General features: G+C 37.3%; 2 protein-coding genes across 2 annotated transcripts; both read right to left on the reverse strand.

Moving 5' to 3' along the window:
- Positions 1-2,280: 2,280 nt before the first annotated feature.
- LOC117214279 lies at positions 2,281-4,768 on the reverse strand. The gene is made up of 3 exons (XM_033460254.1): positions 4,687-4,768; positions 3,657-4,007; positions 2,281-3,345 (listed from the first exon to the last, which is right to left on the reverse strand). Exons 1-3 carry the CDS (start codon positions 4,696-4,698, stop codon positions 3,055-3,057), a joined length of 654 nt encoding a protein of 217 aa, XP_033316145.1. The 5' UTR covers positions 4,699-4,768; the 3' UTR covers positions 2,281-3,054.
- Positions 4,769-8,131: 3,363 nt separating this feature from the next.
- LOC117214282 (pupal cuticle protein-like) lies at positions 8,132-12,759 on the reverse strand. Its single transcript, XM_033460260.1, has 5 exons — positions 12,627-12,759; positions 12,570-12,596; positions 11,128-11,494; positions 10,340-10,594; positions 8,132-8,365 (listed from the first exon to the last, which is right to left on the reverse strand). Exons 2-5 carry the CDS (start codon positions 12,579-12,581, stop codon positions 8,214-8,216), a joined length of 786 nt encoding a protein of 261 aa, XP_033316151.1. The 5' UTR covers positions 12,582-12,596; positions 12,627-12,759; the 3' UTR covers positions 8,132-8,213.
- Positions 12,760-13,279: the final 520 nt, after the last annotated feature.

Below are 13,279 nucleotides of genomic sequence, written 5' to 3' on the forward strand. Positions count from 1 at the left end.
AATCGAATATATAATCAGAGAACAGGCACGTGTGGTCGACTAACATGCCCGTGACACGAATCAGATTGATTCGTGCTCGGCTCAGAACACACGGCAGTGAAAACGTGTTAGAGTTTGAGCGACTACACGCAAATCTGATTGCACAGTGAAGTCTAACACGTGTACACGGGCGTGAAAAGGACGCAGTGTCGATTAGTTTATTCAGGGCACTAAAGGCAAACTTATGGGTGCTGCAACCAGGATGCAAAGCGATTTACTAGTTTTTAGTAACTAAGATATATGACTTAGATAGAAAATTAAAATATTTTATTGGTGTTCGCTATTTCTTTAATGTAAAACTCCATTTGGGTAATTTATTTTCTAGTTAATTAATTGAATCAATAAAAAAGTTCCAATCAAATTCAACCTAAATTCGTAAAAGTACCAAGGTACACTTCGATATCCCCAAACTTACACAAACCAAATTAGATTCTCCGCAATTGAAATCTGAAATAAAAGCAAGTACGAGTTCGAGTCCGAGAATTTTACAATCATTAAACTGCACCAAAACCACTCAAGGCTAACTCAAGATTTTCACGAAATAATTCAATTCTCCGTGACAAAGTCCCAGGTTTGAACTAAACTTAACAGAAAGTAGAAATCGGCGAGACCAAGCAAAATAGATTCGACATTCTCAAATCCAAGTAAATTTAGCTCAATTTTACTTTAAATCCATAAAATTGCATAAAAAGAACGCTCTCCCGTTACGATAACTTCAAATCGACTATTCGCATATAGCAAACCCAACCAATTTTCATTTCCATTTTCACAAACCAACCGTATTCCCTCCAACGTCTCCAAACTCGCGCCAACCTCGTAAATCCACCTCCAACTCTCACCTTAGCACCCTATTATCGTTTCATACGATCGCAGGTGCACCTCAACGACCCTATCGATATAAATCCCATTAAGGAACAACACGGTGGCAATTTTTCTGCCCCTAAATCCTAATGCATACCTCGTCAAGCTCGATCAAACACGTCCTTGCTGGTGCCAGCGTCTAGGATACACGTTAGCCGAGTCACGGACAGAACCGGTTCCATGGTGTCTGCCGGATAAGTGCAAGGCGAAGTGTACCGGTAGCAGACACCGTTCGTGGATTCGTTTTCTAGATCTGGATCGGCATCGTTATCGCAGTGATCGCGCGTAATTCACTGTTTAAACACGATGGATATTGAAATCGAGAGTTGGCTGCATAAGGAAGTGAACGTTTGGGGCGTGGAAGGTCGAGATTTCCTGTTCCCCCGACCAGGTAGCTGGCCAGGAGATTAGACGATTGTTCGGAAGGATGGATTTTTAATAGATTGTGTGCAAACATAGTGGTGAACTACGGGTCACTGGGCATCCAGTTAAGTTTAGGTGACAGTAAATAGTTTGGCGAGATTGTTAGAACGGTGCAATGTTTTTAATCGATCAAGCAGTGAAAAATTGTGCACATGTATTCGATATTACCGAGGGAATGCAATGGCTCACGAATGTATTTAAACGTTTTAAGAATCTTTCTTTCGTGAACATATTACGCGTACGTGTATTACATGGAACATCTTGAGATTTTTCACCGAGGCAACTCTCCGTGGCGTGATTATATCGCTAAAGTTTAAAGGGAATTTAAAGACATATTCGTATATTGTTCGAGGTTTCAAAGGTTCGATGCGCATCTCTCGTACGTCTCTCTGTCTCTGTCTACTTTTTAAAATTCATAATAAGAAAAGAAATCTAATTTTTTTGAATATGTCGCGTGGGCACACCGTGCTCTTATTCTGTCATCCCACGCCATACTGTGCCGGATTACTCATGCTCGAATGTAGGTAAATAAGCGAGCAGGTAGGCGTCGTCCAATGAGAAATGGAAAGGAAGAGCGCTCCCAGCTTGACCTGTATGCATCTTGCGTAATGTAAATTCTAGACGATAAGAGTTCCCTGACATTAACCGGAATTCAGTTATATATTATTACGATATCGAGTTCCGTGAACTTTATGAAACCGGGTGGAGCCCATTGTTTAAATTCAGTTTTACGCGTGTTATTGCGCGAAAAAATTGGGTAAATTGCGAATTATATCTGATGTGCTTTAATTTTTTAATTCGCTCGTGGATTCCGTAGATTTTGGAGGAGAAAAGTTGTTGTCAGTTTGATATCAATTAATTATATTCCCTATTCTATGTTCTACGTTAATATATATTCTAATTTGAAGTAGGAAAGGAGAAAAAAACGGAGAATAGACAATATTAGAACCATATTCATATTTTATTTCACAGGAAAGATAATAAAAAATACAGAATACACTTTGGTGGTAAGAGAGAGATTTTCTAATCAACATAAAATTCATTTCACATAAGTATCTTAACCTTCTACGACTATCATAAGTTATTACTATTGGCTTAGAATCTAGACGTTGTTAAAATCACCTATTGTTAATCATTAGTAACAATCATATGGCAATAAAATTCGAATTGCAGCAATGGCAATGTGAGATAAAAAGAAATCGTTATTTCATATAAAATGATTCGTTTTAATTAATATTACGTATATGTAGGGTTGAGTGTGTGCATTGGTAACATTATTTACAAAAAGTGCGTAGGTTGTTTTCGTCGTCAAACTGCCGAACAAACGAAAATCAAAGTCCAAAACGATGTTAAATGTAAAAAATCAGGTACAATACAAACGGTGCTCTCATTGCTGCGAAAAGTTACATTGTGCGATTCTCGTAGAACGAATGCGTACAGTTTGACAGAAAGTCGAACGATTTGAGAAGAAAACTGGGTGACACGCGCAATTTTCTTCACTCAAGTACAGTACATGTCTATAACTTTATAATATATTCATCGTCCTTAGCTTGAAACAGAAATGTCAAAATTCGGTTTCAAAATATTACAACTCTTCAAAGAACGGAGTATTGCATTTTTTCATCGTTCTTAATTTTAAACAAAAATACCAAAGTTAATCGTTTAACGTATCGTACATGCCCGTTTACCCAAATCTCACGGAATAAACAAAGAGAGATCCTATTTTATTGGTCAGTAGTAAAGATCGTTTTGCGTTGAAAGCGCCACAGCGCGAGCATGCGCCTTCATATGAGCCTCGCGTGCCCTCGTTACTTCCGGTGTGTCTATCACGCGGCCATCCGGTCCCAGGGGCGCCAATGGTCCCCGATAACCTATCGTTGGCGTGTGTTTATACGTCAGTCCGATAGGAGCAAGGTAAACCAAATTTTTTCGTCCGTCAAAGACGTCGAATTCATAAAATTCGGATGCCTTTGAGGCTGCTCTCGCATGCGTTGCTACATGCGGGATTTTTGCTTCTGTCATCTTGAAAATCAGAGCAAGGTTTGTATGTAGAAATTAATAATTAGTAATCTAGGAGTTTTTGTGACTTTTTCATTTGAGAAAAGATTGAAATTTTAGGACTTTTTAAAGGTATATGTAATATATAAACGTAACAAAACGAATAATTCGAAATTCAGCATTAAATTAAAAATTCTTCTATTCGTAATTTTTCGGTGTTTAAAATTCTGAAATTGAAATTTCTCCAGCGATGCATGTTAGATGAAAATCTCTTCTGCTCGTTATTTCTAGTTTCTTTAAATTCTCAAACTTGATAACAAATAATTTTAATTTACCTGGGGTATACTGCAAGTCTTACAGGTTTCCATGGCGCGTCCGTCATTCTCCAAAGGCACGAACGTCCTCTGTCTTTGTCGTTTCTGCGTAATAACCTCCATGGGGTCCATCATCCGAGGCATGTACATTTCGTTGTTCTCGTACGTTTCGTAATCGTTCTGAGCTTTTCTTAATCTAGCTATCGTTTCAGCGTGTAACGCTAGATGGGCAGCTCTTGCATGGGCCACTTCCGGCGTGTCCATCACCATCCCATCGCTGGTTAATGGCGCCGGTGGACCTCTGTATTGATAGTACTCTCTCTGTTCGTAAGTCTTGGCGATCGTTGACGCCACTAATGCGGCCAGAATTATCTGAAAAAGTCGATCGGATTCTGTACAATTTTTCCCCGCAATTGGACCTCACAGTGCGTCAAAAGTATTGGAAATTAGATTCGAAGATTAGAATTGAAAACTAAAGAAGGATTGGCTTGGAAATAGATAGAAGGTAAGGAATATTGATTTAATTTAATTTATAAAAATACTTGATATCTTACAGTAATTTGGAATTTAATTTTTGAAAGTGAAACGAAGATAACTTCGATTGTTGATTGACGTTTTTCGATTAATTTAATAAGCTCGAAATAGTTCCCTAGATTTCCTCCTTTTACTGAGATTACAATATCTTTCCGATTAAATTTTAAATCGGTTCCTCTCAAATTGAGATTACGATTCAAGCTCTAATATAGATTATTCCAGATTTATTACTGATATTAGTTTCGGTTGAATCTTGATAGAATTTCCAATAATGATTTATCTAAGCTCAATCGGAAGCGAAGTTCGACGAACACTTTGTAACTAAAACTTCATTTAAGATATTGATTTTCTAACGGATGAAATCTGATTTTGATTTTGTACAAAATTAAATGTAGCCGTAAAAGTTTAAATTTTACGACTTCTGTGACTAGTTCGATCTTTTTCCGATTTCTTTTTTCTCAATCAACGCTCAACGACGACAACGAAACAACTTTTTCCTGGACGAAATCACACTTACGAGCAAGCTCATGCTGCTGGACACCACCGGCCACGAAACGGACGTCTCGATTACGAGTGTGGCTAGTTCGATCGAACGATCTAGCTTTTATAGCATCGCGGCGTCGATCATGTGAGTAAACCACGTTACGATGATCAACACCTGACATGAAAAACGATACCTTAATTGTTTTCTTGCTAATGACATAAACGTGAACGGCGATCCCGCTAGACGCGTCTGTGTGGAAGTTAAAGCTGTCGAAAGCTGCGGTGAATTATCGAAGAAGTAAAGTGTCACTGACGAGGAAGAAGTTGGTGCGTATTATTCTTTTGCCTTGTACAATTCTGGAATTTTTAATTTCGGAATATTTGGTGTAGAAATCTGCTGGTTTCGGGATATTTTTATTCCAACATATTTAATCTTGGAACTATTTAATCACGAAAAATTTAATCTTGAAGTGTTTAATTACGCAATATTTAATTCTGGAATTCCTAGTTGTGGTATTATTTAACGTTGGAATATTTAACTTTCTTTCTCTTCTTCCCTTACCGTTTCTTCCCTCGTTTCAATATTTTAAATATTCCAAACTTCGAAATTGCCGTTCGTCGCATAACAAGTCCGCTGTATAGATAAACAAGGAAGTGAAAAATTGCATGTTCTATCGATGAAAAAAGATGATCAAGTTTTAAAGCCGTCCTCAAACGTCCCTGATGTTTCTTCTCAACTTTTCGAGGCCAGTTCTCACGAGTTGCAATCTCAACCCCTTCGCCGCAACTTAAGCAGAACTTTTCTGTGGTTTTCGACACATGCCCGATTCACGGACGACTGGACGGGATCATAGATCCTCCTAGTGATCCAGTGATCCTTTCAAGGCAGTCCTCTATCAACGATGAGCTCCTGTTCCCTTATAAACAGTGGCCAAGATTACACTTTGACCATCGATGTCCGTTTAAACCGTCGCACAGTAAACGAATTTCCGTAGTATCTGCTAAAATATTGAAATATTCATTTGCTGAATATTAAAATATATTATTTACTGAATATTAAATTTACATATAAAAACAAAGGTAACAATTAATTTAAATTTTTCTTATAATGTATTATATATATAACATTTATAGATATATTAATTATATTTTAATTACAATTAATTGTATACATAGACTATATATTAATCTTCAGGTGTATTTTCTAAAAATAAATGAATTGTTGAAACGAAGACAAAAATGTTACGTATATTATGTTTTATATACAGTATATATAAATGTCACACATATGTCAATAAAATAACAAATAGAATAAAAGAAAAAGTAACAAGTGGTAATAATTTTGCACTGATGATAAGATAGATCAGTGTTTACACAAAATTGTTTGCCATGCAACGGTTCGTTCTTGTAATTACGCATTACACGAGCAGGTAAATTAGAATGCTGACCTCGTTTGGTTAATTAACGTCGATTCAGATTCCCTGTTTACACCGTAACGCGATATAGTTCGGTCGATAACTTCAAGAAACAGTTGCGTAAACTTTTACGCAAACAGGGTCCTCTAACAAGTAACGCGTGATTAGATCGTGCCTGATTAAAATTCACCGATAATATCAAATTCGTCTATCTTCCTACTGCAAAAATAATAAAGTTCCTTCTGCATTTCCAACTATAAATGATAATCACATCTCGCCAAGTTATTGCAACATTATTGAAATCTATTTTACGTACAATTATTTCAAATTACAATTAATGATTCAATTGCCAGTCAATGCGTTCACGTGCTCGATTCGAGCAAGTTACAATTCTTGACCTTTTCGAGAGCGACGTATCACGATGCTTGAGTTTGTTCAGGAGGAACGACTCCACGTTCCTCGGTAGGTTTCTTCTCGCGTGTTTCGTACACCGATGTGACCTATGTCGCAAGGATTACGGTCTGAAGGTAGTTCGTAACCAGCTGGTAACCGTATTTCGACGAAATTTCTCGTTATTTCTTCGTAAAGTTATCTGGTTCTCCGATTATTAGTCAGTTGGTCATGAATTTAGAGATTTATCTTTTAGTGACGTTTCACTCGAGTATATCTTAAAGATAAATAAATAGATAAATTTATACAGTAATCGTAATCGACGAACGAATGAATTTTGACGAATTGCGATAAAACGCCAAAATGGATGAAAATAGGGTGCCAGATTTGTCGCTGAGAATTCAGCGAGCGATGTGAAAGTCTGGATCGGTTCTTTGAGAAGCCGCCAACGCCACAAAACACATTCTCGTCGATCAACCAACTACATCGTTCTTTTATTCTAATGGCGAAACTTTTTTTCGGCGATCGCTTCTTTTCGCGTGAAATCGTGCGTGCAAAGAGACTGCAATCCTACGAGACAATCGTTACGATAATGTCTGACAGAAAATCTGAACATATCTCCGCGAATTTTAATCAAAATCGCGACATTTTGAAATGTTTGTCTTTTGTGTTTCTTCTTACTTTCGCCTGACCAATAATAATCGATAAAAGTAATAATAATAATATAAATAAAATAAACGTGAAATGGCCATGAGGACACGTTCTCGCTAACCCGGGATCGAAGTGAGGAGATCTTTCTGATTCTTGGATTACGTTAACCGCAATGCATAGCGAAATCGAATGTAGGTTAACTCGTGGTTTCTGACGACTAAATAATACTCCTTGGTCATTCGTTCGGCGCATTGGTTTGGCCGCTTCTTGGCCAAGAACTGCGCGTTAACCTATATGATACAAATTCATTAAATATCTGAAATGCAAGAGCCGATTTTTTTAATCGTATTACAGCAAAATCTGACTGTTTCTATTAAGCGATAAATGTGAATTAATAATATATAGTTTCTAGAATTGGATAGTTAATTGAATTGTTCAATTAACAATTACTATGATATATATTTACATAGTATTTATGTAAGTAATGGAATTTTAGATAACGAAAGAAAGAAACCGTTATCGTTTGCGGTAAAAATATTCGCAACTGAGCGAGTCGCTTCTATAGAAACATTATCTAAAGGTAAATCGTTTTACGATAAAACTTGAAACTAAACCGTCAGAGTAGAAGCATTGGAATTTTCTGATATTTTTAACTATATTCATTTTTCTAGAGAAGCAAGACACAGGTTTCTCGAAAAATAATTTTAAAAAGCTTCCCCAAAACTTTGGAAAACTTAAAAACTTCCAACTTCAATCTTATTAAAGAAAAAAAAAATAGAAAGAACAAGCAAATAATACAAATCCATTAAACATACTTTTAGGGAACATCCCTTAAACTTGGAAATGTTTAGGGATCTGTCAACATCTGTTATTAATATTCGTTAATTCCTTTTCTCTCCGAAAAAAAAGTAAAAACCAAAGTCAATTAGAAGCAACTTAAGGAAATTTCTCCGATAAGATGCAAAAAGATGAAATAAATACAAACGAAGGAACGAAGGAAAGGGAATAAGAATGACAAGTTTAAAAAAAAAGGAGGGGAAGTAATTTATTTGCCTAAATTATATACAGATACGTCTTGATTATGAATTTAGTAAGCACCGAATTGTTACGATTGGTAGTTCTGGGGATGGAAAGCAGGCGTGCCGAACGCAGGTTGACCTTGAGCAGGATACGAAGGTGCTGCGCCAGGAAATACTTGTGCAGCAGGAGCACCATATTGAGCGTTGTATGGAGCTGGAGCTGCTGGACCAGCATAAACTGAAAGGAAGTAAGAAACGATGCAATTGTCTATTACCGATTCTTGATCTGGTGAAAAATTTGAAATAAACCTGTTTATTTCTCTTTTCTATGGACGGAGACAAGTTATTAGAAACTTGTAGATCCGATAATTTGTGATCGATTCTATCATTATTCTGATAAAATAAAAATGATTATTCGATAATGATAACAATTAATAGTCGGTAAGTCGTCCAAATAAATATTATAATGCTTTACCATATTCCTCGATGAGGTTGAGGAAGAGCAGAAAATATCGATTTTTACCGTTACACTGTATATCTGCAGTTGTCGATCTTCCAATTAAAAGGTGCAAATTATAGCAACCAAGGCTTAAAAAATCGATCAAGGTGACATGTCAAGGAAGCTTAAAATTCCTTTTCGTGATTTATTCACACGAGTCATTTAATCAGTTCCAATTTGCTTTAGGATCGGCAGTCGAACGAATCGGGACAAGAGGAACCGGTTCCTGTCTGACCTTTCCCCTTCGTTATTAATGATGCAAGCGTCCATTTAAAGAGATCGAGACAATAAAAATGGTTTATTTAAAAATAGCTGGTTGCTTTCTAATTCTCGTTAGTTCAATCTCTCGCACGGTTCTTTCTCTCCTTGGAAAAAGAAAAATATGGTACTCGATTAGTTCGTCATCTTCGACGTCAGTTATTTGTTACAAAGCACCAGTTTCGAATAACTAGAGTGAAACTCGTTCCTGACCTACGACGTCGTTGTTTGATATTCCAGAAGAGAAATGGCCGGGTCACGATTATATTCGTAACGATTAGTGGCCATACAGGCCATTCTCACAGGAACAATCGAACGATTAACTTGTTGAGCAATCAGTTGGTTCTTACGTTGCATCAGGGTGTTACGAACGTATTTATAACTGGTCAGAGTTCAGTCGTTCCTGACTGTAGAAATTCCTCGATTCGATTTGCAGAAAATATTACATCATCGAAATTGTATCGAAGCTACGATAGAAAAAAGTTCTTGTTGGAATTATTGGAAACAGACTTTTGTAAGTAAGACATTTTTTAATAACTATATTTTTGCTCTGTCCTGCTTTATAATTCTTAACGAATCAATGAATTATTCATTTGTGAATCAAATTATTCTAATTCTCTAGATTAAACGTTAGGAAATTAGATTAAAAATTATTCTGTTTCACAATACTCGTTATTTTATCCCATCACTGGCATACTTTTTTTAATGTATGTGTTACGCTTAACGTTGCGTTATTTCAATGTATCAGATACATTACATGAAATAAGAAACAAAACGATTTACATACATTTGTGTCATTCTTCCCGCTATCCGATCCTTGTACACGCTATTTCATACAAGAATCGTTATCATTTTTGTTCAAGCATATTTAACATTATGTGTATCCTAAATTCTCACGTTACATTCAAATATTTTACATAAAGGTCTGACTTAGATAATTGGCAAAATAATCTACCATTTATGTATATTAAACTAGTTATTTCTTATTTGAGCAGTGTGACTACTTCAATCACATTATATCAGATACCTTCGATATTATACTTCACTGAGTATCGTATAAGGATTAATGCTTTGTATTAAACGAACAGAAAATGAGAATGCTACAAATATCGAAAAGATTTACGATAAAAAGACTATAGAATATTATAATAAAGGAACTTCGGAGTTATTATGTGCGTGTTGAAGTGGCTTCAAATTTACTGAATTTTTTCGAATATTCTCCTCTAATATCTGTAATAAATTAGTAAATAGAAAACATTCAGATTTTAAGGAAGAATATTTTCAATAAAGAAGGGCACCTTAAAACGAAAGAAACTATTAAATCTGCAAAAACATAGACTAACAATCAAAAGTAGTTTCCAGTTATCTGTTTTTAGTTTCCATAACAATCTTGTCCAATTATATTCCAAATATATCGGATTCCTCCTCAAGCAGAATCCCTCAGAGCGAACGTACCTTGGCCTTGCACTTCCGGTTTGTATTCCTGCGCAAATTTATACGCCCTTGCTTCGGCCTCCGCCAGTTCCGCCAACCTGGCGGCCTTAAGAGCAGCCACTTCCGGCGTATCGATTACGGTTCCATCCTCGGCTAGAGGCGCTGGAACAAACCTAGCGGTATTCGTAGAGAAACTTTGTTGGCCAATGAAGTTCGTGTTTCCGGTATAATATGGCTGGTACGCCGGGTTAGGTTGACTATACGATGGTGCTGGAACTGGAATTTGTACGATTGGTTTTGTGAGTATACACGATTAGTAAAATTGAAAAATGAGAGAAACGTGGTTAAAACTTATTCGAAATATTAAAAATACTGGAACTGAAATTTTTGTCGTTGACTTTTTGAGTGCACAGTTTACAAATTTATTAGGAACATTAAGGATATCCATTTGTTATTTATGATCTATTAAAGGTGTTAAAAATACCAAAAATATAATCATGGTAGAACTAAAATTTTCGTGGTTGCTCTTCTCAGTACTTATTTGATAATGTTGGTAAAATGAAAAGTTTTACTTGTGATTTTTTACTTAACACCGTTGCCTTCTTCCGGTCCATATACCCAATAGATGTTACTACAATTTACTAGAATTTATTAGATATTTCTAATTGGCTATTCAGTGTAATTTTTGTACCTTTTGTATATTCAACGCTTTTTATGAACAAATACTTGAAAAAGGGAAGATATCTGAAGAGATACAAAGTGAAGAAGAAGCGAGGAGGACAGCAGAATTAATATAAATATTATTTTACCTGGAGCAGGTTGATGATAGTTTGGTGCAGGTTGATGATACTTTGGCGCAGAAAGCTGACCTCCTTGGTTTGGCGAGGAAGCAGGAATGATATGCGGCTGGGTCGGTACTGGATTGTATTCAGACGACTGGGGTTGATTCTTGCTTTCTTCCGCCGCTCTAGCCGCTGCTCTGGCGAATTCCGCAAAGTGTGCAGCCTTCGCCTGAGCGACTTCTGGCGTGTCGATCACGTTCCCATCTTGGCCAACCGGTGCTGGAGGCGCGAACCTTTGAGGTCCTGGCTGAGGGTGGACCTGGGGCTCGACGAAAGAGGGCGGTGCGCCGAGGAAACCGGCTCTGCAGCTCGCTACCGTAACGATTAAGACGATCTAGAATGAAATAGGAACGTTAAGAAGGTACAAAAAGAAATTGCGAAACGATTAATAAAATAAAATACATTTTTGTGCTGATTTATATTTTTCTGGATACAACAAAGTGAGATTTTCTAATTAATTCGACAGATTAAGTTATATCATATTAGGGATGTATACGAGTTGAGAATTTTTAATTAAGTACGATCTTCTGCTCTCATTTTAGTACTTGGATAGAAAGCATGTTTAGGTATAATGATTCCCCTCTATACATTTCGCTATATACAGGACAAAATTGTCCTTCCATGGATCTAAATAAGCTTTGAAACGCAATCGTCTAGTCTCGTATGCTTCAACGTTGTTTATTCGTGAAATGAAAGTTACAAATTTTGAAATTCAACATTTGCGAATTTAGCGATTTTCAAATTTTCCAATGAACAATTTACAATTTGAGAATGTTGTAGTACAGATAGAACTCAACTCAGAGGGCATGATTTTGATCAACTTTTTCCTACCTATGTTACTGACGGTCGGCCTTAGTTTCCGGGACATTTGCAAAAAGCTGTCGCTACTATTACAGAGAATACTACGTAGATTTTAGCGTCTATGGCAGCGTCTGTGTTAGTTACCAATGGCTGGCTGAATATTTCGTTTTATTTTTTTTTTTTTTTGTGAATATTTCGGTAACTAAAAAGCGTGTTCAACCTTTATGTGTATAAGAAAAAGTTGTTCAAAATATCCATTTCTACAACATCGGAAAATCATCGAGATCCGGAGGATAGTCGGTCCTGCTACAGTTTCCCCAAATTACAAACGAACTAAATTTCAAATACAATTATTTTAACAAAAACTTCAAGCGTGCCTAACGAAGTTTGCCGCTCCCTAAGAGAAATTGAAAAAAATTTTATCACAAAAGCCACTCCAAAAATCTTGGAAAACTCCTCTTTAACATATCTATAAACCCTAAACCCATTCTAGCTCCTATCGTATCTCTAAGCTCCGCGTGGGCCTCTACCGACCTGATCTACCCTAACCTTTCACTTTCCTTTGTTCTTCACGTCGCCCTATCCACTCACGCGAGCAGGACACTCACCAATCCTCTCATAGTATCTTTCTCTCTTCCTCTCTTCCCTCTATAATCCCTCTCTCTAAAATCCTTCTGAGCTTGTTTCCTCTTTTTTTTGAAAGCGCTGCTGGTGACCAGTACTCGCTTGTTTCCGCTGCAGCCACGGTTAACCCGGCCCGGCCCGACGTTTTGTGTTCCTGGTGAACGGCTGTTGGTAGCATTTATAGCGGTGATCATCCGCCCCCTCCCACGTGGACCACGATTGGCCACGATCTGGAGGGAGCCAAGGAGGTGATCGGCGAACCCACGTAGCCTGGGAAGCGCGCCAGGAAAAAGGATACTCCCTCCCTTCGGTTACCCGGCTGGCAGGACCTTGGCATTTCAACGGGGTCCATGCACTCCTGTACCGGAAGGATGGGACCCGAGATACTGCGACGGGGCTCATGAAGAAGGTTTTGGCTAGGTCCGCGTCAGGATGTGTCAGGATAGCTTTGGATCGAATTGCGATAAAGGATCAGAGATTTGGAGATTGTAAATAAATCTCAAGTTTGTAGATCGTTTCTTATCATGGCAAGCTTTAGTTGCTTGGAACGAAGTGGACTGGACAATGCAGTCAATTTGAGATTTGGATTCAGACGCAGTTGAGAAGCAGGGATTTTGGAATTCAGTATTAGGTAAAGGTTTCGATATAGATTCTTTAATCGCGGAAAGCTTTAGTTGGAATACAGTGAAATTGA

Source organism: Bombus bifarius, unplaced genomic scaffold, assembly GCF_011952205.1.
Source record: "Bombus bifarius isolate JDL3187 unplaced genomic scaffold, Bbif_JDL3187 scf7180000009200, whole genome shotgun sequence".
Taxonomy (NCBI): domain Eukaryota; kingdom Metazoa; phylum Arthropoda; class Insecta; order Hymenoptera; family Apidae; genus Bombus; species Bombus bifarius.

Coding starts and splice junctions, on each gene's coding strand:
- LOC117214279 (XM_033460254.1), bottom strand. Junction 3,346..3,656: donor AGACTTGCAGTATACCCCAG/GTAAATTAAAAT, acceptor CTGATTTTCAAG/ATGACAGAAGCAAAAATCCC.
- LOC117214282 (XM_033460260.1), bottom strand. Junction 10,595..11,127: donor CTATCATCAACCTGCTCCAG/GTAAAATAATAT, acceptor TACAAATTCCAG/TTCCAGCACCATCGTATAGT. Junction 8,366..10,339: donor ACCGGAAGTGCAAGGCCAAG/GTACGTTCGCTC, acceptor ACTTCCTTTCAG/TTTATGCTGGTCCAGCAGCT.